The sequence below is a fragment of the Coffea arabica genome, chromosome 6c, assembly GCF_036785885.1.
Source record: "Coffea arabica cultivar ET-39 chromosome 6c, Coffea Arabica ET-39 HiFi, whole genome shotgun sequence".
NCBI lineage: Eukaryota > Viridiplantae > Streptophyta > Magnoliopsida > Gentianales > Rubiaceae > Coffea > Coffea arabica.
Window position 1 is genome coordinate 36,581,876 of NC_092320.1, and position 25,698 is coordinate 36,607,573.

The 25,698-nt window shown below is 40.9% G+C and overlaps 1 protein-coding gene across 1 annotated transcript; it reads left to right on the forward strand.

The window, feature by feature from the left end:
- Positions 1 to 1,976: 1,976 nt before the first annotated feature.
- LOC140008744 (uncharacterized) lies at positions 1,977 to 12,495 on the forward strand. The gene is made up of 2 exons (XM_072053608.1): positions 1,977 to 2,899; positions 12,141 to 12,495. Exons 1-2 carry the CDS (start codon positions 1,977 to 1,979, stop codon positions 12,493 to 12,495), a joined length of 1,278 nt encoding a protein of 425 aa, XP_071909709.1.
- Positions 12,496 to 25,698: the final 13,203 nt, after the last annotated feature.

Below are 25,698 nucleotides of genomic sequence, written 5' to 3' on the forward strand. Positions count from 1 at the left end.
CAAGTTAGGTGCGCTAGACATTCCGCCATTACGCTGTACCTTTCCAAAGCCAGCTGAAGTCATTACATCTGAGTTTAGCCCAATTGACGAAGTGGAGACAAGCTTGACTCATTTGTTTGTGGGAGCAATATCTGAAAATGGCCCGTCAGATGATGCCGAATTCCCAGACATTCCCGAAGGAGCTATACACAACTGGACCGCCGAGTACTTCCCCGTGCGAAAGGAGTTTCGGTAAATCTACAGGGGGTTGTCATTTGCTAAAGTTCATGAAAACGTTTTCTTGCATATGTAAATAGTTCAATGAAAGCATCTTTTGCACTTACGTTTTAGCTTGTTTCCGCTTTGATTTGAAGTTTTATGAAAGTGCATAGTTTGTTTTATCATGCCGTTCATTCATGTGTCTATTTGCTTATTGTCTCGAATTTCTTAATTCTTTCAGATGGCCAAAAATAAAATTATTTGACCCTATGGATATCACTGTTCTGGAATCCAATGATGACAATCTCTATATCACTCACGACTTGGAAGTTATGCAATCTAAATTACAAGACGAGAGTGATAGTGAGGAAGTGTTTGATTCTTTTTCAAAAGATCTTGAACAATATGAGGAGAAACCTAAACCGAACCTAGAAGAAACAGAAATTGTCAATGTTGACACTGAGACTGAGGTTAAAGAGATACAAATCAGCATTCATTTGAACAAAAAGCAGAAAGATGTGTTCGCATGGTCTTATGATGATATGACTGGCATTTCGACGGATGTAGTGGTGCACAGATTACCTACAAACCCAGATTTTCCACCAGTAAAACAAAGGCCCCGTAAATTCAAACCAGACATGAGCCTCAAAATAAAAGAGCAAATTAAAAAGCAGCTTAAGACTAACATTATCATTGTATCCCATTACCCTGTTTGGCTCTCAAACCCAGTTCCTGTTCTAAAGAAAAATGGAGAAGTACGAGTTTGTGTTGATTATAGGGATCTCAATAAGGTTAGCCCTAAAGATGCCTTTCCTTTGCCAAATATCCATATCATTCTAGACAACACTGCCGGACATGAAATTGAGTCTCTTTGTGATTGTTTCGCTGGATATCATCAGATCTTAATGGCCGAAGAAGATAGGGAAAAAACTGTTTTTATCACCCGTTGGGGAACTTTTTGCTATCGAGTCATGCCGTTTGATTTGAAGAATGCCAGAGCTACTTATCAAAGGACTATGACTACATTGTTTCATGATATGATCCACCAGGAGATGGAGGTTTACGTGGATGACATTATAATCAAAACCAAGAAAGCCGAGGACCATTTAATTGATTTAAGAAAGTTGTTTGAAAGGTTGCGGAAGTACAATTTGAAGCTAAATCCTGCGAAATGCGCCTTTGGAGCACCAGCTGGGAAAATGTTGGGATTCATCGTTAGCAAAAAGGGCATAGAGATAGATCCGGCAAAAATCAAGGCAATTCGAGACATGCTAGTGCCAAAAACGCAGAAAGATGTGAAAAGTTTTTTAGGGAAGATTAATTTCATTGGAAGATTCATTGCCCAATTAACCGCTACGTGCGAGCCACTATTCAAGTTGTTAAAAGAGAATGTGCCGTTGCATTGGAATGAGGAGTGCCAACAGGCTTTTGACAAGATTAAAGATTATTTGCTGCAGCCTCCGGTCCTAGTGCCACCCAAACCGGGCCGGCCTCTGATCATGTACTTATCTGTGCTCGACGGAGCAGTAGGGTGTGTTCTGGGACAACACGATGATTCCGGAAGGAAAGAACAAGCGATCTACTATCTTAGCAAGAAATTCACCCAGTATGAGGCTCATTATTCATTTATTGAGAAAAGCTGCTGTGCATTGGCCTGGGCGGCTCAAAAGTTGAGACACTACCTGCTAAGTCATACCACTTATCTCATATCCCGCTCCGATCCTTTGAAATACCTCTTGGAGAAGCCGATGCCAACTGGGCGCCTGGCCAAATGACAGATGATTCTTTCAAAGTTTGACATTGTTTTCACTTCGCAAAAGGCCGTCAAGGGGCAAGCTATAGCCGATCATTTGGCAGAAAATCCAAAGGACGATGAGTATCAACCACTGCATACCTATTTCCCTGATGAAAAGGTTTTATTTGTTGGTGTCGTAGAAGATATGAGCGAGTGGTGCCCCGAATGGAGGTTGTTTTTTGATGGTGCCGCTAATTCTGTCGGAGCTGGAATCGGAGCAGTTCTTGTATCTCCAGAAGGGAAGCATTACCCCGAAGCTGCTAAGTTGCAATTCGCCTGTACAAACAATATGGCCGAGTATGAAGCCTGTATTTTTGGTCTTAAAATGGCTTTGGAAATGGAAGTTAAAGAGTTGATAGCCTTCAGTGATTCAGATTTACTTGTGCACCAAACGTTGAAACAATGGATAACCAAAGATTCCAAGATCTTGCCATACCATTGTAATTTGCTCAATCTGGCTAGACAAATTCAAAGTTTGGAGTTCAGACATCTCCCACGAGCCCGAAATGCATTTGCAGATGCCTTGGCCACCTTATCTTCTATGATACAATATCCGGATGAATTAGGAATCGAGCCTATCCGGATCCAACTCCAAGACAAGCCTGCTCATTGTTGGGTCGTGGACAAAACATCTGGCAAAAGCCCTTGGTACAATGATATTAAGGAGTTCATCAAAACCGGGTCTTACCCTCCAGAAGCTACTGCAAATGACAAGGGTTTCCTGCGCAAAATGGCCTCGAAGTTTTTCTTAAGCGAAGAGGTATTATACAAAAGGACCTCAGACTTGAACCTCTTAAGGTGCATCGATGAAGATGAAACTCAATACATGATGAAAGAGGTGCATAGCGGTGTCTGCGGACCTCACATGAATGGACATTTGTTGGCGAAGAAAATTATGAGAACCAGGTATTTTTGGCTTACAATGGAACGCGATTGCATAGATTTTGTCCGGATGTGTATTAAATGTCAAGTGCATGGCGACGTTATACGTGCTCCTCCCACCGAATTGCATAGCATGATTGCCCCATGGCCCTGCTCAATGTGGGGTATGGACGTGATCGGCACAATTGACCCTCTTGCTTCAAATGGACATCGATTTATATTAGTGGCAATTGAATATGTGACGACCCCACTTCTCCCAAGGGCTAACCCAAGGGTATCGGCGGGCCGCCTGCCTAGCTCGCGCCAGGACTCAAAACTTAAAACAATAAAAGCCAGAAACTTCAAAAGAGTTCTATATACAATCCCAAAAGAGTTATAATTACATTCTCAAAAGTACCTGCTCACACTATTACATCCTTATAATTACCAGCAAAACCAAAATGTAGACCCTAAGGAGGGTCCTTATACAAACCACCAAAACTAAAACAAAAACAAACATACTATAAGTCCAACTATTACAATCGAACCCAACTATGGTAGTGTGTGTGCCAAAAGTCCCCGCGTCGGCCCCTGCTAAGGAAAACAAAAGGAATGGGGTAAGCTATATGCTTAGTAAGTAAACAGGGGCGAAAGCGTAAATTTCACGTAACAACAGTTACACAGTAAGAGTAAAGCAAAAGCAGAAAAGTAACATCACATAATAAGGATACAGGTGGCTCCAAAGCCAATCATATGCCATGCGTGATCTCCTGCCGACACTCCGTCGACCACATTTAATGGTCCGTAGACTTCACTTGTACACCCACAGACACCTTATCACCCTCACTGGCCAGTCACCTCACAAACTTGCCCGGGCGAACGAAATCACAAACTTGAGCTTGAGTCACAAGCTCGGGTCACAAACTTGGTCCACATACTCGGTGAACCGGATTCACAAACTTGGTGACCTCCAACCAGGTTGGATTGACTTCGACCAAGCCCTAACCGGCTCGAATAGTCCATCTAGGTCAAGAGCTCGCCCCAAACTCACAAAATTATTCAAAATCACCCCGAGCCACGAGCTCAAGGGTTTTAGTTCCAAAATTGCCCATATACACAAGTCATGTATAGATATGTGCGCAAATTAGGGTCTAGGTCGAGTGCGATAAAGTACACCCTCGCCTAGGTACCCTCTTCATACAAATCGAAACACATAAGCAACGAACACACAAAAGCGGCCTGAATACTTACACAAAGTACAAAAGTAGTACAAAAGTGAAAATCACTTCGTGCGTGTTCGCTAGTAGGGCCCATCAGCTCCGCCTAGCTCACCACGATCTGAAATAGAAGATTGCATCACATGATGTCATAAACGGCCACTAACGTGCCCAAAACAAATAAAACAGCAACATCGGCACACGCAAGTACGGAAACGGCGGAAAGGGCACACGCACGCGTGCGGAAACGGCAAACGGGACGGCCAAATCTGCCATCTCAAACCGTTTTGGTCAAAAATTAGGCTAGGAGTGTCGAATCAAGGTGGATGAGACACCGTTTCGTAGCTAAGAGGAAGAGCTACAACTTTCATTTAAACATCTCAACCCAGATCTCAATAGGTATAGGTCAAATATGCACGAAATAGTGCCAGCTGTTTCATTGCGGGTTACCAAACAGGCCCTGTTTGTAAGGCTGTAACTCACGGCTCAGAAATTGAAATCAAGACATTCCAGAGGCGTTAGAAAGCTGAGACATAAAGCTAAAACTTTGATGTTTTGGCCAAGACCTGAATCCACTCAGAACAGAACGAAATTCGAGTGTCAAAGTACCCGTCAGAACTGTCCAGATACATGGCAGTTCTAACGATTGATATTGTTTTTGTCCTAACGGGAGCTACGGAACTCGGATTTCGACGTACTCTATACCGTTTCGAAGCTGAGACCACGATCTAAATTTCTTATGAAGGGATCAGCACCCAATTCGCAAGGTATCAAAACGGAAAAACCCACGGTCAGAAGCTGAAATTCCAAACGTACACCAAGTAATGTCTAAAACAGGCCTGAGGTTTTTGTCCATAAATCAGAGTACACTAATCCATTTGACCTGAGATTTTACTGGTATATTCAGGACTCAAGGGGCTACAATGTTGAAGAAGACCACTCAATCTAGTTTCGAGTATAACTCGGTCAAAATGCAGTACAATATCCCAGAACCGCAAAACAGGTTCACAAAACGTAGTCTAGCGTAAACATCATAACTTAGCCTACACAAGTCTAAATCCAGAAAGTCCAAAGCCATATGAAAGCTTAGAAATAGGGATACATTTCATCAGAAGACCACAACAATCAATTCGGAAGCATTCCTAGCCAAAACAACCAATTACAATCACAGTTTTCCAATTCTGGGTAAACCAGAACAGCAATAGTAATTTTGACTTATCTCACTCTACACTACTCCGATTGACCTGAAATTTTGCAGGCACCTTTAAAACATCATTACCTACAACTTTCATGTTTTAATACAAGGCCAATTCGGCCTCTAGCCATGAGATACAAAACCGGACAGAATGAAGAACCAACGAACCCTAAGTTTCCAGATTTCTTCCAAAACAGAAATTACTTGCAATCTTCCACTTTTTCCACCCTCTAGAATCATTATATACCATTTCCAATCATCATATATAGCCACACGATCATGTTCATATTAAAACAGAAAAATCCCCAAAAATAATAAAACTTCATCATTTCAACCACAAATCAAGAAATAAACCATAACTTTGCATCTTATGCTACCACTAAGTATGATTTAAGCATCAATTAAAGGAGGAGGGTGGTTCTTCACAACTTACCTTAAGAACAAGAGAGAGAGAGCTATTGACCACCGTAACTTTCCAAACAAATCCACAAAACAACTCATAACCACCACTTGAAGGTGTTTTATGGAGCAAAATCAAGGTTGGATGGTTGGTTTTGATGATTTGGAACAAGATTGAAGTGTTTCTTCCTTGTGCTTGGAGTAAGAGAGAGAGAAAGAGAAGAAGAGAGGGCCGGCTCTTATGGAGGAATTTTTGATAATTTTTGGGTCAAATTTTTGAGATATTTAAGCAAAATGGTAAAAGTATGAATAGTAAGTCAAATTGTAAGAGTTAATCTTATGGTGACACTTGTCCCTCTCATTAATTCATGCCTAACCTTTTTTTTTCTCTCTCTTCCACCTATCACTTAATACCTCTAAAATCTCATGACACCCGGTAAATTAAACCCAATATCCGAAACTTAACCTAATCGGCCGAATTTTACCGAACTTTCCGCACTAGTGGGTCCCACGTCCGATATACGTTCTTAATTTCTCAAAAACTAACCAATACTAGAAAAATCATCTAAAAACTATATTTACTCATAAAATTATCTAGGGAATTTTTCTAATAAAGAAAATGTGGAAAAAGGCGGGCGATAAATAAAACTCCACTTAAGCTTTCTAATATTGTAACACTAGAGGTTTGCTAATCCAGAGTTTGCCAACCATTTTCAAACTTGTTAAACCTCTGTAAACTATAACGAATCCTATTTTTACTTGTGCCAAAACACACACTAGAATACCGCATATAAACTATAGCTCGAGCTTACGAATAATACATAAACTAGGGTTTTATCATAAGCAAGTTAGGGTTTTCAATCTTAGCCGAGCTTAGGGTTTCTCCTTAGCCCTAAAACCTTAATTTACCCGTACAAAATAATGAATAGCCCTAATATCAACTTACGAACGGACTGGGGCCTCACAATCTCCCCCACTTAGGACAATTTCGTCCTCGAAATTAATTCTTTGGTCAAAGCGTACCTTCAAAACCCGCCGAAGGGTCAATCACTTCTTGTTGACCCATTGCATACACTCTTGCTGGCCCTTTGGGTCGATTTTCCCCTGCGTTTGACGGCTTCGTTGTGGTCCCTTCAGTCGGTGGCTTAAGTCCTTCCTTCTGCATCTTAGGGCACCGGGCAATCAGATGTTCGGTGCTACCACATTTGAAGCATTTCCGTACCGAACTATTTTTCCAGCAATTTTCATCAGTGTGGTTGCCCCCACGAAACCACAGTTTGGTTTAGCGGCCGTACCAGACCCTCCACGCTGGGCGCTCCTAGGGGGCTCTTGCCTAACCGGACCTCGCCCAAAGCTATTCAGGGTTCTTGTAGGTCGCGGACCATCTGTGCCTTTACTCGTCTTAGCTGGTGGCTCGTTTCGTGAACTCTGTCCAACCGTTGAGTCATTCGAGCTGGGTTGCCTCCTTTTCCGGTCATGGAAGGCTTTAACCTGTCCCCTGGCAGTCTCAATCCGTTGTGCTTTCTCTAGCGCTTGGCTAAACGTGTCCAACTGTGCAGCTGCTAGTGCCTCCTGGATCTCCACATTCAAGCCTTGGACAAAGCGACGAATTCGCTTTTGCTCTGTTAGTACCAGCTCTGGGGCAAAACAGGAAAGTTTCGTAAACTGAGTTTCGTATTCCGCCACACTCGATGCCCCTTGACGTAGGCGGATGAAATCATCTTCTCGTTTTTCTTACACAATGGGTGGTAAATATTTTTCGTTAAATTCCCGTGTGAAGTTCATCCAGGTCCAAGGGGTCTGTTCGCGCTCCCACTTGGCTTTAATCACGTTCCACCAGGCTCGGGCGGCCCCTTCAAATTGAAAAGCAGCAAAGGATATCTTCCGTTCCTCTGAGTACCTAAGCGCGGCAAAAATATCTAGCATACGGTCCATCCAACCCTCCGCTAAGTCAGGATCGGGTCCACCTACAAACTTAGGAGGCGCAAATTTCTGGAACCGTTCCAAAGCACGGTCCTCTCCCTCTTGATTACCCGGATTATGTCCCGGATTATGTCCAGGGTTCCCAGTACTGCTCCCCTGACCCTGTTGATTTGACATTCTCTCCAGAAGATCGGCCATCCGCTGGATGGCTATAGCGACTTGGTCTGGCTCTTGTCCTTGTTCCCTTTCAGGGCTTCGTGCTCGCCCTCTACCTCCACCTCGAGTACCGGAGGCCATTTAAGTGCAAAAGTCTATAGATCGGAACATTACATATACTTATTATCCAAACTATGAACAAAAGTACGGACATGAAGCGTATGCATAGAAGACACACAAAAGATAAGTTCAAAATGCTTTTCAAATATATACATATATTTACAAAGTCACACCAAAAGATTTACACATTACCGACCTCCAGTCGGTACAAAACCCAATGTACACATGAGCACTGGCTCCAAAATCTAGTCAGCCAACCAAATAACAAAAGAAAGTAGTCATGCTAGTTCTAACAAAAGTCATACACTAGCTAAACAAAAGTACAAAAGCGACCCTAATCGCCTCCCCTAGGGCCCAGGTTCCCAACGGAACCTAACGTGTCCACCTCGTCCATCCTCTCTGGACCGGTGGCCCGTGGTGGTGCCTCTGCGGCTAGATCTAGTAGGAGCTTGCAGTCGACAGACATACTCCGAGCCCTATCCCTCAGCTGCCTCTTCATAGCGAAGAGGTGCTGGTGTGTGTCCTGAAGCTGACGGTGCAAAGCATCCGTCCTCTCTCTCTCCTCTCGGAGACCCTGCTCCAAGTCCCTAATACGCATCGCCTGCCCAAGGCCAACCTCTCTAGCCTCGTCTAGCTGTCTAAGCAGGCTGCGTCGCTCGTCGTCCACAGCCAGGACGACCTCGTCAGGATAACAGTATGTGTACCAACATCCACAAGGTCGGTGCGCCACCTGACCAAAAGAGGAGTATAAAGTGTAAGGCTCTCCAGGTCTCTGCTGATAGCGGATCGCCCGCTTACGCAGCACTCGATCCTCTATGCCTCTCGTACTCGGAAATCTCGGTCCCACGCCACTGGGTCCCGCACCACTCGAACTGCCCGGATACATACCTACAAAACATTAAGTCGTCAGTCAACCGACATTTCAGCTTAAAATATATCATTCAACTTAAAAGGGTCAAATATGCCTAGTGACTATCGCGTATGTCCCACTTGCCCAAGTCCTCTAACCTAGGCGCTCTGATACCAACTGTGACAGTTCTCAGGGTCACATCACGGGGTACCTATCAGCTTGCCACCCGCACGCGGGCATCCCCTATGGAGAGTTTCGCTTCGTGACTCTTCACGAACGAGAGGCTCGGGGCTTTTCCAGACGAAGGACTTAAAGTCCCAACTGTCAGCATATGACTCTGATACCAACTGTGACGACCCCACTTCTCCCAAGGGCGAACCCAAGGGTATCGGCGGGCCGCCTGTCTAACTCGCGCCAGGACTCAAAACTTAAAACAATAAAAGCCAGAAACTTCAAAAGAGTTCTATATACAATCCCAAAAGAGTTATAATTACATTCTCAAAAGTACCTGCTCACACTATTACATCCTTATAAAACCCACCAAAACCAAACTTCGACCAAGCCCTAACCGGCTCGAATAGTCCATCTAGGTCAAGAGCTCGCCCCAAACTCACAAAATTATTCAAAATCACCCCGAGCCACGAGCTCAAGGGTTTTAGTTCCAAAATTGCCCATATACACAAGCCATGTACAGATATGTGCGCAAATTAGGGTTTAGGTCGAGTGCGATAAAGTACACCCTCGCCTAGGTACCCTCTTCATACAAATCGAAACACATAAACAACGAACACACAAAAGCGGCCTGAATACTTACACAAAGTACAAAAGTAGTACAAAAGTGAAAATCACTTCGTGCGTGTTCGCTAGTAGGGCCCACCAGCTCCGCCTAGCTCACCACGATCTGAAATAGAAGATTGCATCACATGATGTCATAAACGGCCACTAACGTGCCCAAAACAAATAAAACAGCAACATCGGCACACGCAAGTACGGAAACGGCGGAAAGGGCACACGCACGCGTGCGGAAACGGCAAACGGGACGGCCAAATCTGCCATCTCAAACCGTTTTGGTCAAAAATTAGGCTAGGAGTGTCAAATCAAGGTGGATGAGACACCGTTTCGTAGCTAAGAGGAAGAGCTACAACTTTCATTTAAACATCTCAACCCAGATCTCAATAGGTATAGGTCAAATATGCACGAAATAGTGCTAGCTGTTTCATTGCGGGTTACCAAACAGGCCCTGTTTGCAAGGCTGTAACTCACGGCTCAGAAATTGAAATCAAGACATTCCAGAGGCGTTAGAAAGCTGAGACATAAGGCTAAAACTTTGATGTTTTGGCCAAGACCTGAATCCACTCAGAACAGAACGAAATTCGAGTGTCAAAGTACCCATCAGAACTGTCCAGATACAAGGCAGTTCTGACGATCGATATTGTTTTGGTCCTAACGAGAGCTACGGAACTCGGATTTCGACGTACTCTATACCGTTTCGAAGCTGAGACCAACTCTAAATTTCTTATGAAGCTATCAGCACCCAATTCACAAGGTATCAAAATGGAAAAACCCACGGTCAGAAGCTGAAATTCCAAACGTACACCAAGTAATGTCTAAAACAGGCCTGAGGTTTTTGTCCATAACTCAGAGTACACTAATCCATTTGACCTGAGATTTTACAGGTATATTCAGGACTCAAGGGGCTACAATTTTGAAGAAGACCACTCAATCTAGTTTCGAGTATAACTCGGTCAAAATGCAGTACAATATCCCAGAACCGTAAAACAGGTTCACAAAATGCAGTCTAGCGTAAACATCATAACTTAGCCTACACAAGTCTAAATCCAGAAATTCCAAAGCCATATGAAAGCTTAGAAACAGGGCTACATTTCATCAGAAGACCACAACAATCAATTCGGAAGCATTCCTAGCCAAAACAACCAATTACAATCACAGTTTTCCAATTCTGGGTAAACCAGAACAGCAACAGTAATTTCGACTTATCTCACTCTACACTACTCCGATTGACCTGAAATTTTGCAGGCACCTTTAAAACATCATTACCTACAACTTTCATGTTTTAATACAAGGCCAATTCGGCCTCTAGCCATGAGATACAAAACCGGACAGAATGAAGAACCAACGAACCCTAAGTTTCCAGATTTCTTCCAAAACAGAAATTACTTGCAATCTTCCACTTTTTCCACCCTCTAGAATCATTATATACCATTTCCAATCATCATATATAGCCACACGATCATGTTCATATTAAAACAGAAAAATCCCCAAAAATAATAAAACTTCATCATTTCAACCACAAATCAAGAAATAAACCATAACTTTGCATCTTATGCTACCACTAAGTATGATTTAAGCATCAATTAAAGGAGGAGGGTGGTTCTTCACAACTTACCTTAAGAACAAGAGAGAGAGAGCTATTGACCACCTTAACTTTCCAAATAAATCCACAAAACAACTCACAACCACCACTTGAAGGTGTTTTATGGAGCAAAATCTAGGTTGGATGGTTGGTTTTGATGATTTGGAACAAGATTGAAGTGTTTCTTCCTTGTGCTTGGAGTAAGAGAGAGAGAAAGAGAAGATGAGAGGGCCGGCTCTTATGGAGGAATTTTTGATAATTTTTGGGTCAAATTTTTGAGATATTTAAGCAAAATGGTAAAAGTATGAATAGTAAGTCAAATTGTAAGAGTTAATCTTATGGTGACACTTGTCATGACACTTGTCCCTCTCATTAATTCATGCCTAACCTTTTTTTTTTCTCTCTCTTCCACCTATCACTTAACACCTCTAAAATCTCATGACACCCGGTAAATTAAACCCAATATCCGAAACTTAACCTAATCGGCTGAATTTTACTGAACTTTCCGCACTAGTGGGTCCCACGTCCGATATACGTTCTTAATTTCTCAAAAACTAACCGATACTAGAAAAATCATCTAAAAACTATATTTACTCATAAAATAATCTGGGGAATTTTTCTAATAAAGAAAATGTGGAAAAAGGCGGGCGATAAATAAAACTCCACTTAAGCTTTCTAATATTGTAACACTAGAGGTTTGCTAATCCAGAGTTTGCCAACCATTTTCAAACTTGTTAAACCTCTGTAAACTATAACGAATCCTGTTTTTACTTGTGCCAAAACACACACTAGAATACCGCATATAAACTATAGCTCGAGCTTACGAATAATACATAAACTAGAGTTTTATCATAAGCAAGTTAGGGTTTTCAATCTTAGCCGAGCTTAGGGTTTCTCCTTAGCCCTAAAACCTTAATTTACTCGTACAAAATAATGAATAACCCTAATATCAACTTACGAACGGACTGGGGCCTCACAGAATACGTTACCAAGTGGGTTGAAGCAAAATCATTCAAGCACGTGACAAATAAGGTGGTGGCAAATTTCTTAAGAGATCACATCATATGCCGATTTGGGGTGCCAGAAACACTGATTACAGACAATGCCAAGAATCTCAACAATGACATGGTGGACGGGCTATGCGAACAGTTTAAAATCAGACATCGCAATTCTGTCATCTATAGACCGCAGATGAACGGAGCTGTGGAGGCTGCGAACAAGAATTTGAAAAAGATCATCCGCAAAATGATTGAAAAGCACCGTGATTGGCATGAAAAACTTCCTTATGCACTGATGGCATATCGGACTTCTATTCAAACTTCAACTGGGGCAACCCCTATTCGCTCATGTATGGAATGGAAGCTATGCTGCCTGCCGAAGTCGAAATCCCTTCATTGCGAGTTTTAATGGAGGCCAAGTTGGAAGAGGCTGATTGGATAAAACAGCGTTTTGAACAACTGTCCTTTATTGATGAAAAGCGGCTTAATGCTATTTGTCATGGCCAATGTTACCAAAAGCGCATGGCCCGGGCCTACAACAAGAAGGTCCATTTGCGCACATTTGAAGAAGGCGACAAAGTGCTGAAACGGATTTTACCAGTGAAAGATGAGGCCAAAGGCAAATTTGCTCCGAATTGGCAAGGGCCATTCATTGTTCAAAAGGTATTACCTGGCGGAGCACTCATTTTGGCCGAAATGGATGGACAAACATTTCCTCAACCTATCAACTCGGATATGTGCCAGAAATTTTTCATTTGATTATGCAAAATTGTTTTTAGAAATTCGTGCAAATGATGAAATACAAGTCAGGCCATCTTCTTTTACACTTGAAACATTCAATCCCTAGTTGTCCCTTTTGAGCTATCAGACTAATAATTTTCGTTTGGCAACCCCACACTGGGGCAAGTTTATTGTGAAAAAGAGATGAAAAAGAGAAAAACCCCACACTGGGGCAAATTTAATGAGAAAATGCAATAAAAAATGCAAAGAGAGAAAATCCAATCAAACTGGGGCAAAGTTTTCCTCAGTTTCGTTCAAAAATTGGAAATCATTTTAAAATGATGCAATCTCAGGTTATTTCACCCTTTTTATTAAAAATTTTTTGCTTTCAAACCTCAACTTTCTTGAAAAACCCCACCTGACCTCATTACAAAAGCCCCAAAGTCCTGGCTTTCGTCACTTGTTGTATTTCTATTAAGAAATTCGCTAATCAACTGGCACGTGATGTCCATAATGCCTTCACCTAAACTTCTAAGGGAAGTGCATTTTACTGATGCCAGCAATCTTCAACTCACATGCTTGAGTCGATCATGGCCGAGTTTTTCCCTCATTTATTAGGTGAAAACCCGAAAGGGCACCTCACAAAAAAAAAATGAAAACAAAGAAAAGAAGAAAAACAAAACAAGAAGCAAAAAGGGTGGAGGCAACCTTGGTAAAAACCCGAAAGGGCGCCAAGGTAGGGTTCTGCAACGAACGAGCAGGAGGAGGAACAGCTAGTGACTTGGTTCGTTTGGGTTTCTCTTCGTTTTGTACCACTTCTATCAATATTGAATTCCGGAACAAAGATATCCCGAGATTCGAATATGGTGTCTGTTGGCCACAACTGTTTCATTTTAGATACTCTTTTGCAAATACATTCCTATGGAATTCATTTTTCCTCAAATATTTGTATTCATGACATTTTCATGGGATTAGGAATGATTGTTTACATCATTTTTGCATATTCATCCTTGCATGACATGTGAATTTATCATACATCATTTTTTCTAATCATTGAGTTTTAATAAATGACAATCCCCCCCATGGTTTGTGCAAAGCATACGTTCGGATTCAGTCCTCTTTGGAAATGGTCGTGATTCAACGGAGCCCGTTACACAGATCTCATAATATGGCTGAAGGCATTCCCGGTCGGTCTGAGAAGAATCAGAGAGCCTTTGAAGTAATAAATCCAACTAAATCAGATACTACAACCGAATTGGACAAAGGCATCAAAGGACTCATGTTTACATGATTCTCAAAGGGAACTGGGTCAAATGATGGAGGCAATTTCATTATTCTTTCTCTTCTACAGGAAAATCTCATGCATGGAGGAAAACAATAACATCTCGCACTCAAGTCAGTACCGAAAGTTTCCAACAGACAAAGGCAGATCGGACAAGTTGCAAGCAGGTTTGATCAAAGGCACAACAAAACGATGATGTAGAATCAACCTTTAGCTCAGAAGCAAAAACGTAACCTCGAAAATGAAATTTTGAATTGAGGCTGTTTTCAGGTAAGCATACCGGAATCCCGATTTTAAATTTCTGTTGGGGTCAGTCCCCTCGGGTCAGTCCCGATTTTAAATTTCTGTTGGGGTCAATCCCCTCGGGTCAGTCCCGAATTTAAATTTCATGTTGGGGTCAGTCCCCTTGGGTCAGTCCCGATTTTAAATTTCTGTTGGGGTCAGTCCCCTCGGGTCAGTCCCGAATTTAAATTTTATGTTGGGGTCAATCCCGAATTTAAATTTCATGTTGGGGTTAGTCCCCTCGGGTCAGTCCCGTTTTAAATTTCTGTTTGGGGTCAGTCCCCTCGGGTTAGTCCCGATTTTAAATTTCTGTTGGGGTCAGTCCCCTCGGATCAGTCCCGAATTTAAATTTCATGTTGGGGTCAGTCCCCTCGGGTCAGTCCCAAATTTAAATTTCATGTTGGGGTCAGTCCCATCGGGTCAGTCCCGATTTTAAATTTCTGTTGGAGTCAGTCCCCTCGGGTCAGTCCCGAATTTAAATTTTATGTTGGGGTTAGTCCCCTCGGGTCAGTCCCGTTTTAAATTTCTGTTTGGGGTCAGTCCCCTTTAAATTGCCTGTTCGGGTCAGTCCCATGGTTTTAAATTTCTTGTTGGGGTCAGTCCCATTTTAAATTTCTTGCTGGGTCAGTCCCATTTTAAGTTTCTTGTTCGAGTCAGTCCCGTTTTAAGTTCTTTGTCTGGGTCAGTCCCATTTTACAATTTTGGTTAAAAGAGGTCAGTCCTCATTTTCAAAAACGGCAGTCGTTCGAATAGTTTGCAGCCGAATAATACAGGTAAGTATTTGGTGTCTACTTCTTTGTCTCAAGTTTTTTCAAAACTCAGACAAAGAGGGGCAAACTATAGACACCAAATTTTTAAATAATTTGTATGTTTTTTATTTCTGGTTTAGTGATAATTCCTATCTATTTTTTTTTTGTTAATTTCATGATTTTTGTTTTAGACTGTTTGCATTTGTATAGCATTTTAGATCATTATTATCTATTATTTTATTTTAGTTTTTCATTTTTGTATTTGTTTTTGCCCTTTTAGCTGTTTATTTTTATTTTTAGACTTTTCAACACAAAAATTTGTCAAAAGAAAAATTAGGCATGAAAAATGTGTTTTATTTCTTTTATTGTTTATTAATTGAAAAAAGAAAAAAATCATTAATCAGGCACCGGAAAAATCTTAGTTTGGTTTTATCTTTCGTTACTAGTTTTGTGTTTTTTATTTAAATTTAAATTATCATTTTTGTATTGCTGTTTACTTAAGTAAAAAAAAAGGGGAAAAGTCCACATTTTGGTTTCGGCTGCAGCAAAAAGGATTTGCAGCTACATTTCTCGGCTATTTTTTTGGCCTGGGGTTGGCTCCGTTCGATGGATATAGGACACACCATCTGGCTTCATCCAGACCATCGTGGATAGGGTTCAGTTTTTGGGTTTCCATATAAAAACAAGGAGAGACGGCAAGAAACAGGGGCGAAGTCTGATGGAGAGAAACTAGAAAGGGGGCGGCTGGGTAAAGAGTGAAGAAAGGGAGTGACTGCTGAGGACCGAACGGAAAGGCTGGAGAGGAGCTTGCGGGCAAGAAAGAAGAAAATGGGGTCTTAAGAAAGAGGGAGGCCGAGAGATTCTAAGCAAAAGGAAAAGGAAAGGTAGAAAGTGAAGGAGAAAACCAGCGCCTCCATCGTCAGTTTCCATCATCATGGGAAGGTGAAGCTGTCTGCTGAAGATCTTTCCAATCTGCCTCCATTTTTGCTGTCCAGGTATATTACCTCTTCTCTATCTGTTTGATGATGATGTTGTAGCCATGCCATGCCTATGATTTTGATGTTCTCAGCACAGTCTATAATGAACCCATTAGGTCTTTGTTGGATGTTTATAGTTATTCTCGGATGTTTGACAGGCCAAAATTAGGAAAATGACAGAAATTTTCTGTTTCAATGTTCCGTTCTTCACTTGGGATAGTGATTCATGGTTCTGTTAAAATCCCTGTAAACAAGACGGAACCTTTCACTTGTTACAACCATATTCAGTAATTTTTTTAGCTTTCTTTCCTTTCAGTTGCTGAAATAGTGTTTGGTGTGATATTCTGTTTGCTGTTTGATCGAAAGATCTTAACTTTCTCCAATCTGGTAAGTTAAAGGCGGCATCTTTGGCCATTATTTGCGCAATCTAGGTTTGTTACGGTCTTTGGAGTCCACTCGAAGGGTGCGCTGCAATAAGTTTGAAGGTCTCAGCTTGTTGCAGCAGCTTTTTCTTTTATTTATTTACCAAATCAGTGTCTAGTTCGATATGTTTGTTTTGCTCGCTGATTGGCTATGATACTATGTCCTTACTATGTCCTTTTGGGGTCTGCTTGGAATGGATGGTAGCACCTTCGAGGAGTTTAACAATGTGGGTTGCTGCATTCTTTTTGATAGGAAATCATGAGAGTCATGAGTTTGGATTTGCATTGTTTTGATAGCCATGAGTTTGAGGTTTCCGTTAAACTCTTTACATTGCTTTGTTGAGTCATCTGTTAGATGATGGTATTCGAGATGTCAATAACAATGAATTGAAGTTTGACATTTGGGTTTGGGTAGCATCAAGCGAGGTTTCAATTGCTATTGTCCTTTTCATGATACAAATCATGTGTGTTCGTTGCATTTATCTTGTTTCCGGGAGGAAGTCTTTAGTTTAGAAACTGATGTTGTTCTGTGTTGTGGGTTTGGTTAAGTCAATTGGTAGGCTTTGTTATGTATGGGCATCACAGTTGAATGTTGAAATCGTAGAAGGAAAAACAGCAGTGAAGAAACAAAGTTTGTTTCGTAGCTTCGCACGAAAACTTGCATGAAAGTTTTTCCAGAGTTTGCATGGTCTCAATTTAAGTTTGCATGGTTGGACGATGAATGCTGCTGTTTGCTTGGTTTTAGATTAAGATTTTGATGTTTGGTTGAAAAGATTTTGTTCAAAATTGTGTTTGAGGTTGGAGTCCGCGTGCTAAAATGAAAGTTGCGGCTATATTTTTGAGTTGTAGAAAGCCTTCATCAGATGCATCAAATTTCTTTTGTTGCAGAAATATTTCATGGCATTTGCATGCATGAAAATTTCCAAAAGTTGCATTCCAATCCCTCAAAGTTTCTCCTTGTCTTACCATGGCCCAATTATGTTTTAATTTCTTGCAATTAGGTCCTAGAGTAATTGTGACTTGACCCTTTCTTTTCTCTTGAACCTTTAGAGTTCCGAAAATGTTTTAATTGGGTTTGAATGATTGATTAATGTTTGCAATTGGGTCCTTGGTAGTTTTATTTTCTATTTTTTTGAAGTTTGATCGGTAATTCACTTTTTCCTTGAAAATTATGCATTATTTGATTTCATTTAAGTTACAATTGGAGGAATTTGGTGATTTTGTTTACACTTTACTATTTAAATTGGTGCCTTGACCTTTATTGTTTTGAAGCCATTTTTCCTTCATTTGCTTACCATTGCGAGGGAGGTACACTCTATCCTTGATTTGGTGACTTTATTTGACCCTACGTGCGTATATGTGTCTTATGTGTGCAATTGCATGATTTTAAATGTTTATTTGATATTTACCTTATTTATTTCTTTAATTGCTTAGTTTTTCGCTTTAATTTTAGCACAATTTTATCATTTGGGAGGCACTCGAATGCCAAAATTGTAATAGTTAGGGATTTAACTGTTTTATTCCTTCTTATTTCCCCTTTTAGATTGTAGTAGGCCTTCCCCCTAAAAATGTAATAGTTAGGGCCTTAATTGCCTTGTGTGGTTTGCATGCTTACGTGTTACGTGTTACTTGCTTTCTTAGGGTTTTGCATCTAGATACCATGCTTATGTGTTATGTGCTATATGTGATTTATGTGTTTATTTGCTTTATTAGCATTTACATGATTTATTTGATTTATAATGAATGTGTGACGTCACCACACTAGCCTAACGCTAGTCGTGGTCCATTTCTCGAATCCACACTAGTCCAATGCTAGTTGTGACCTTTTTTGGTTTCGATTTTTTACTAGTCCAATGCTAGTGAGAATCTGTAGGCATGGGCTAGTCCAATGCTAGGTCCTTAGGAGCACTTCGCGCGTTAGATCATGATTGTGTGATAAATCATTTCATCTCATGCATATCTTTACTTTGTAGGGCCTCTTTCACGATATTGTGTGGCATTTTCCTTATATATGTACACCCCTTTTCCTATATTTTCCCTTAATTGTATATTACTTCTTCCTTTTGCATGAAACATGACATTAGTCTTGCATTTCATATAGGCATTAGAACTAGGTTAGTTCATTTGCTTGATTAGATTAGGGAATAACCCCTTCGATATGGGATATGGACGAGTTTGGCTTTTCTTAGCCTTAGCATGCTCGTATTCCCTCTATTAAAGGGAAAATGGAGTCACGAACATTAGTCCCCCGTACCCGACATGATGCATTCCTTTAAGACATGTATATTTGTATAATTATTTTATCCCTTTTCTCTTCTTAGAGTCTCATATTTTTTCATTATTCGTGACCGCTCCAAAGGGTCATTATTGGGCATCACAATTAATGTGATTGGCACCATTCAAGCTTTGAAGAGAAATTTTGACCCCCTCGATACCGTTCTAGGTCTAGGGTCGCATTCATATAGCACGTCCAAATGTGATAAATTCTTTGGTTAAAATAAGAAAATCCTTGATTAAATCACGCAACTAGCCTTGGCTAGATCGAAGGGGTGCCTTGGATTTTTATCCTTGCCTTCCCCTTCGTCAAATGTGACTCCCGAACCTTTTTCTTTGATTTACGTAGATTTGGAGTCGTTTAAAAAGGGTTTTCCATTTATTCTTTAAAATTTCATTTTAGGTGACTTGGTACACCTTAACTCTATACCAAGTGGCGACTCCATTTTTCATTCAATAAACCCTTTTTAAACTATATTTTTGGGTCAAATCGTCGCATTTTTATGTCCCATTTAGACGCATATTTTTCTTCATTTTTCCTTGTAAATCAAAATTCATTTTCCAAAACAAAAATTCACCTTTTAAAACCATTTCTTTTATTTATTTTTCAAAAAATGGGACTCGACACTGCTTGCCGCTTACGGGTCCCCAAAATTGCCAAGCTTGCCCACGCATTATCTAGGTCGCCCAAGAACTGCACCTTCTTCAATTTCCTAGCACGCCCCATGTCCCATATGAAGTAAACAACCTCCCGAATTACCCTTCGAGCAGAAAACTCTTGTCCTTCAAACCTCCCCTTATTGCGTTCCTGCCATATGCACCATGACACCAATATGGGGAGGAAACATCTGATATGATGTGCCGGGATGTGAGGCAGCGATGTGGCCTACTTTATCCATAGTCATTGCAGGTCATCAAGCGGCAAGCGGGGTATGCCAAACATATTACCAAAGTGCCCCCACACCTCCCTTACCACCGGACCATTGACAAACAAGTGAGACACTAATTCCTCTGCCCTGAGACAACAGGAGCATTTGGACACCAAGGGTACCCCCCTTCGACGGAGAACGAATCCAAGGAGACAAAGTTGTACAATAGCCTTCAAGCAAATATAGACATTTTCAGCGGAACGCCCTTATTCCACACCATACCACGCATCGATAAGCCGTCACGATGTTGTCGACACAGATCCCATGTCGAAGTTAATGAAACGCACATCTTCTCCGACCCTGCCCACACAATCCGATCCTACCCATCCAAGTCAAAAGGGATATCCACAATCGACTCCACGAGGTGGCTCGGAAGCCATTGCAGGAGCCGGTCCCTATTCCACCCTTTCCATCCCAAGAACTCTGCCACCAAAAAATGAGGTTTGTCCCTATCTGCCGGCCGCAATGAACTCAAGGGCCCCAGCTCACACCAAGTGTCTAGCCAGAAATCAACCATACCTGGACCTAGACTCCATGTGATATGAGCTTCTGCCAATTCCTGTACCCCAAGTAGCCGCTTCCATGTACCCATCATTCGTGCTACCTCCGCTTGGAGTTGATGCTAGTCCCCGACACACTTAGAGAACATAAAGTCCGACCAAATGGATCGCCGTTGGCGGAGACGCAACCATAACATATAGGAGAAGGCTTTGACCATGTCATCCAGTTACCTAACCCCCAATCCACCCTCCTCTGAGGGGAAGCACATCTTCTTCCAAGATGCCCAATGAATTCGTTTAGACTCATGAGATTTATCCCATAAGAAAGCATTAAATATTCTCCCCAATGCAACTAAAACTGCCTTAGGGGGTCTCAGGACCTGCAATAGATACATCGGCATCGAATTCAAGATGTACTTGAGTAGAATTAATTTTTCCCTTGTTGACAGTATCTTCGTATTCCAGTGACAGACACGTGCCCTTACCTTTACAAGAATCCCATCAATGAAGAGCATTGACCTCGAGAAATGGGAACCCCCAGATAGACTAAAGTAAATAACTTTCGTGGAAACCCTAGAATGGTAGAAACAAGGTCAGCTTGGGCCTCAGTCGCCCCAGTCAAGCACATGAAGCAGCTTTTTGCGGTGTTAATCTTCTATCCTGAATACTGTTGATATTGCTTGAAGAATTCTCCGACCGCCTCTAAGGTCTCCCATGACAGCCTCGTGAAAACAATGTCATCGTCCGCAAATGCCAGGTATGGGACCCTAAGTCTTCCAGCCTGAAAAAATCTGTGGCAACCTTGTGACGCCCCACATCTCCCTAAGGCGGACCAAAGGGTATCCGCGGACGCCTGCCCAGCTCTCGCCAGGACTCAAGCAATTTCATTCAATTTAAATCCGAACTAAACACATCGAAGAGAACAACATGAATACAAATAATGCGGAAGCGTTCAAGCATAAAATCATCCATTACTCCACCCATAGATAGGGCGTTCAAGATACAACTTAAATCCAAAATATACGTCAGGCCCAAAAGTTACACTTCAATTCCAAAAGTACAATCCCAACAAAGGACATAGCCACTATGTGACGCCCCGACCAAAGGAGGGTTTCCTTTTATACAAGTTTTTGTTGAACGAGCGGAATAGCACCATTTTTGAACTTGGAAAAGAAGAAAAAATTTTGGAAATGTCAAGGGGGCCAAATCCGGCCGGATAGCTGGTCGGATTGCCCAGCCGTTTTGAAAAAAATTGAGGAGCTCTCTGCCTTGAATCCGGCCAAGAATCCGGCCGGAAATCCGGCCAGATTCCGGCCGGATTCTGACGTGGCACAGCCGGTCAGCAGCTTTGACCGGCTGTTTCCTTCATTAAATATCATGTTTTGCTGTCTTTTGTCTTCATTTTCTGCTGTTGCTCAACCGAGGCCTTGAGAAAGAGAAAAACTCTTCCATTTTCTAGTTTTGATTTCTTCTTAAATCTTGTGATTTCACCGGTGGTTTTGGACAATAATTCACACATGGGCTTGCTATGGTGGCTTAGAGCTTTTGATGGATTGTTTTTGGAGGGGAGGCTCTATGTTGATGGTTTTCTTGAATTTGAGGTAACTGGCATAAACAAGTTTCCTTTTGGTCTAATATTGGTTAATTAATGATTTGTGGTGGTTAAATGTGTTATATTGTGAAGTATTTCATGGGTTGAAGGAATTGATGGTGAATTGTTGATTTATTGGGTATTTTCCTGATTTTATATGAAAGTTATGATTAGGATTGGATTGATGGATTGAAATGGTGTTAATTGAAGTTTTTATGCGTTAATTGTGATCAATTGCGGAAAATTTACGCTTGTGGTGTGAATTCCGGTTTCTAGGGTTTCGATTTGGGGAAAATTCTAATAGTTGGCTTATAAGCATCTAATTGGCTTGCTTGAGGGGCATTGTGGCCCTAATTGAGTATATTTACTAGTCTATAAATTGTATGTACAAATGGAGTTGAATTGATATATATTTGGTATTGAATGGTAGGTTGGAAATGTGTTAAATTAAGGGGAAATGCTGTCCCATTTTTGGAGAGTATATGATTGATTTGAAGTTGTGTGATCTTGATTAAATTTATGGAAATTCTTGTAAATTGGATGTTGGGTTGTTAAGAGTCCATAATGGTGACATTTCTAAGCTTTGTTTAAGTTCATTCATCCTTGTTTTGGCATGTACATGACTAGTATAGGCTAGTCTCATGTTAAGTGAGGATTTCTAGCCCTTAATTGTGGTTAGTGATGGTTATTTGCAAAGATTGGCTTGGAAGTGTAATTTCAGCTTTTGTTGTATTATTTCTGCCCTGTTTTCGTACTGTACATTTGACCATGTTAAGGACTGATTCGGCTCTTGCTCAAAACATGAATCTTGTAGATATATGAGTTAGCTAGCTACCTGCAAAATTTCAGAGTGATTGGAGTACTGTAGCTTGTGAATTGACTGAAATACCCTTGACTGTTCATAGACCCTATTTTGCGGACAGTTTTCTGCCCTCTCCGAGATTTCGATATTTGATCCTGAAAATGTGTGATTTGGCCTTGGAAATCTTCATAAGAAATGTTGACATATGTTTTAGCTTTGTAACGTCATAAGATTTGTTTCGATCGGATGGGTGTAGCTTTAAAATGCCAAAAGGCAATAGAAACTTGTTAATGTTAGAATTTTCCTTTGCTTGACTTGATATTTGGTTTTAGGATTCCAACTCGATCGAGATAATGAGGTTTGCCGAATAAGCTTCGTGAGCCGTGCTTGGTGAGTGTATCATTAAATGGTTCAATGTACTTGTTATATGACTTGAATAGGTCGAGAGTGTACTTTACCGCTCTTGACCACTTGCTTGCACTATTGTTACTGTTGGACTGTGAAATTTCATGAATATGTAATTTGATATTTGTTAGGGCAATGCCCTATTATTTATGTGAAAACTGAGCTCATTCCCTTGGACCGTTATTTGAGTCGAGCCGGCAAGGGCTTGGGCGATTCGTTAACGAGCCTTCGGGTCTCTGATAGGCGAGTGGAGTGTTATCTCCTCGACCTTGTGGTATACTCGAGTATTACCTTTTGAAACTATGAGGTGTGCGGGCCCGAATAGGGGGTGAATGGTGGAAGGAAATGGTGAGAAGAGGTGTCTACGGTTTTTGGTTATCCTCAATGGTTGACGGAGTGTCAACGAGTACGATCAAGTATGGACCTCGGAAACGGCCCTTGAGGGCCGAATGTATCCTTTTATAAATGGATGTTTGAATGAAGGCACTTATGCATATATGTTATTTGGCCATATCATGTACTTGTGCATTTGGTACCTCACGAGCGCAAGCTCACCCCCGTTGTTTTGTTTTCCTTACAGGGACACTGTTGGACGCAAGTTTTGAAATGAGTTGAGCTTGTTATGTAGCTAGTTTTGAGTTGCTCCTCGAAAACTTGAAATTTTGATGCAAATGAATTCAAGTACTTTTGAAGTGTACAATTGAACCTTTCTCATGTATATATATGTCCTTATCAAGTCTTGGACAAACTACATTATGTGTTTGATGTGTTTATGCGAGTACCGGTTTCGAACAAAGGAAGAGCTGTATTACGTTATTTGTGTACCTGGATGGCTTGTAATTTGTATAGTTTAGATTTGGAATCGTTTGTGTAATAGTTGGGCTAGGGTGACTGGTTGGAATTGGAATGGATGGATTATACCTTGTACGGTTTGAATTTGGATTGACTCTTGTATAATAGCTTAGTATTAGGGTTTGTAGTAAATGATTGGACTTGAATGGATGTACGTGGACATTCCGCTGTGTGTGTGATATGTAATTCTTGGAGAATGTGATGTATATATCTGAATCTCATATTGTAATTTTTGGAGAACTGTAGTGATTGACGGAGTCCTGGCGAGAGCTGGGCAGGCGGCCCGTTGACCCCTCTGGTTCGCCTTAGGGGAAAATGGGGTCGTTACAATTGGTATCAGAGCTTAGGCTTCAGATCTCTGTAGCGTATCCTAGAGTTAAAGTTTAGGATGTCTGACTGTGAGATTAATTTGAATATTATGTGAACGAGGAGCTATTGTATCCTAGTGGTACAAAGAAATTGATTGTTTGAGAATTCCTTATTTGGGACTTGTAGAAAAAATTGAGGAATTAGATGACTAGTGAAAGATTGGACGAATTTGAATTCTATTATGTTTGTAAGTGTGGAAGGAATTGAGGTGATTCCTAGTACTGGCCATGGCCATGGATAAAAGGTGAGATGTGATAGTCAAATTTTATGAGTAATGATTTTGAACTGAGATAAAAGGTACCAAAGGAGTAAAATGCATTTTCCGCCCACATACCTTCTACAGAAATTTTGTTTTGGGATTTTGAAGAAAAACTAGGATGTACTAGTTTTATTTGTAAGCGATGATTGGAAATGGGATATATATGCCTTAAATATGTGTAATTTTCGATTTTGGTAAAAATGTGAATTTTACTTGAATTTCAAATTTGAAAATTTGTGAATAACTGATGAGTTATTGAATTTTGTACATGATGGGTTGATACAAGGTTACGATTTGCTAAACTTAGTTTTCCCCTTGATTGTATGTTGGTGTATTCTCACACTTGAATTTGTCCATGCTTTACACGAAGAACTATATATCCTGAATTTTCGAGAGAATGGCAAGTTTATGGTTAATAATGTAAATCCTAAACTTGATAAGATTTTGATTACTTTAAACACTCATCTTATGTTTTAAAATTCTTGACTTTCAAGAAAAGTGAGCCAATTTTAAATGTACGGATTGAGGCAACTTTGAGATATAGAGTGACTGTATTCAAGAGTACGAAGTTAGTGTGAATTGACTTGGGTTCCATTTGGCACGTTAGTTAGCAAGTGTATTCATTTCTTGGGTTTGAACTTGGAACTTGCGACTGTACTATAGAACCTAAGATTGGTTATTCTTGGAGATGATGGCATTTTGAACTTCGACATGGATAACCTTTGACTTCGGCTTGTGTTATGGATTTCTTGGATCTAATGTCGTAAAGGCATGTGATCTGATTGAAATGAGCAATAATTGGACCATTTGGAAGACTTAGGAAGGGTGGTCCACATCGTGAGACTTTTGTATCTAGCTTACATATGCTTTTATCTTTTATGGTACCTAAGTGTTTATATACAAAATCTGACATATTGGCCTTATTTTGTGACTTTTAACTCAGGTTATAACTTTTGATACATGTAATAAATCATGACCTGATTTTAAATGTTTTTGCAACTGGTATACGTGTTAAGTTCTTTCATGCTTAGTTAATCCTTTTCCTGCACTTATAGACTTCTATTAAGTATGGTAGCAGGACTGGGAGTAAAGGGTTATGACCGAGGGTTTAGCCAACTCCGTGTTCATGGGAGAAATTGATGGATGGTCTGGTAATTTAATGGGTCCCTAGTGCTGAATATGAATCGAACATAAACCCG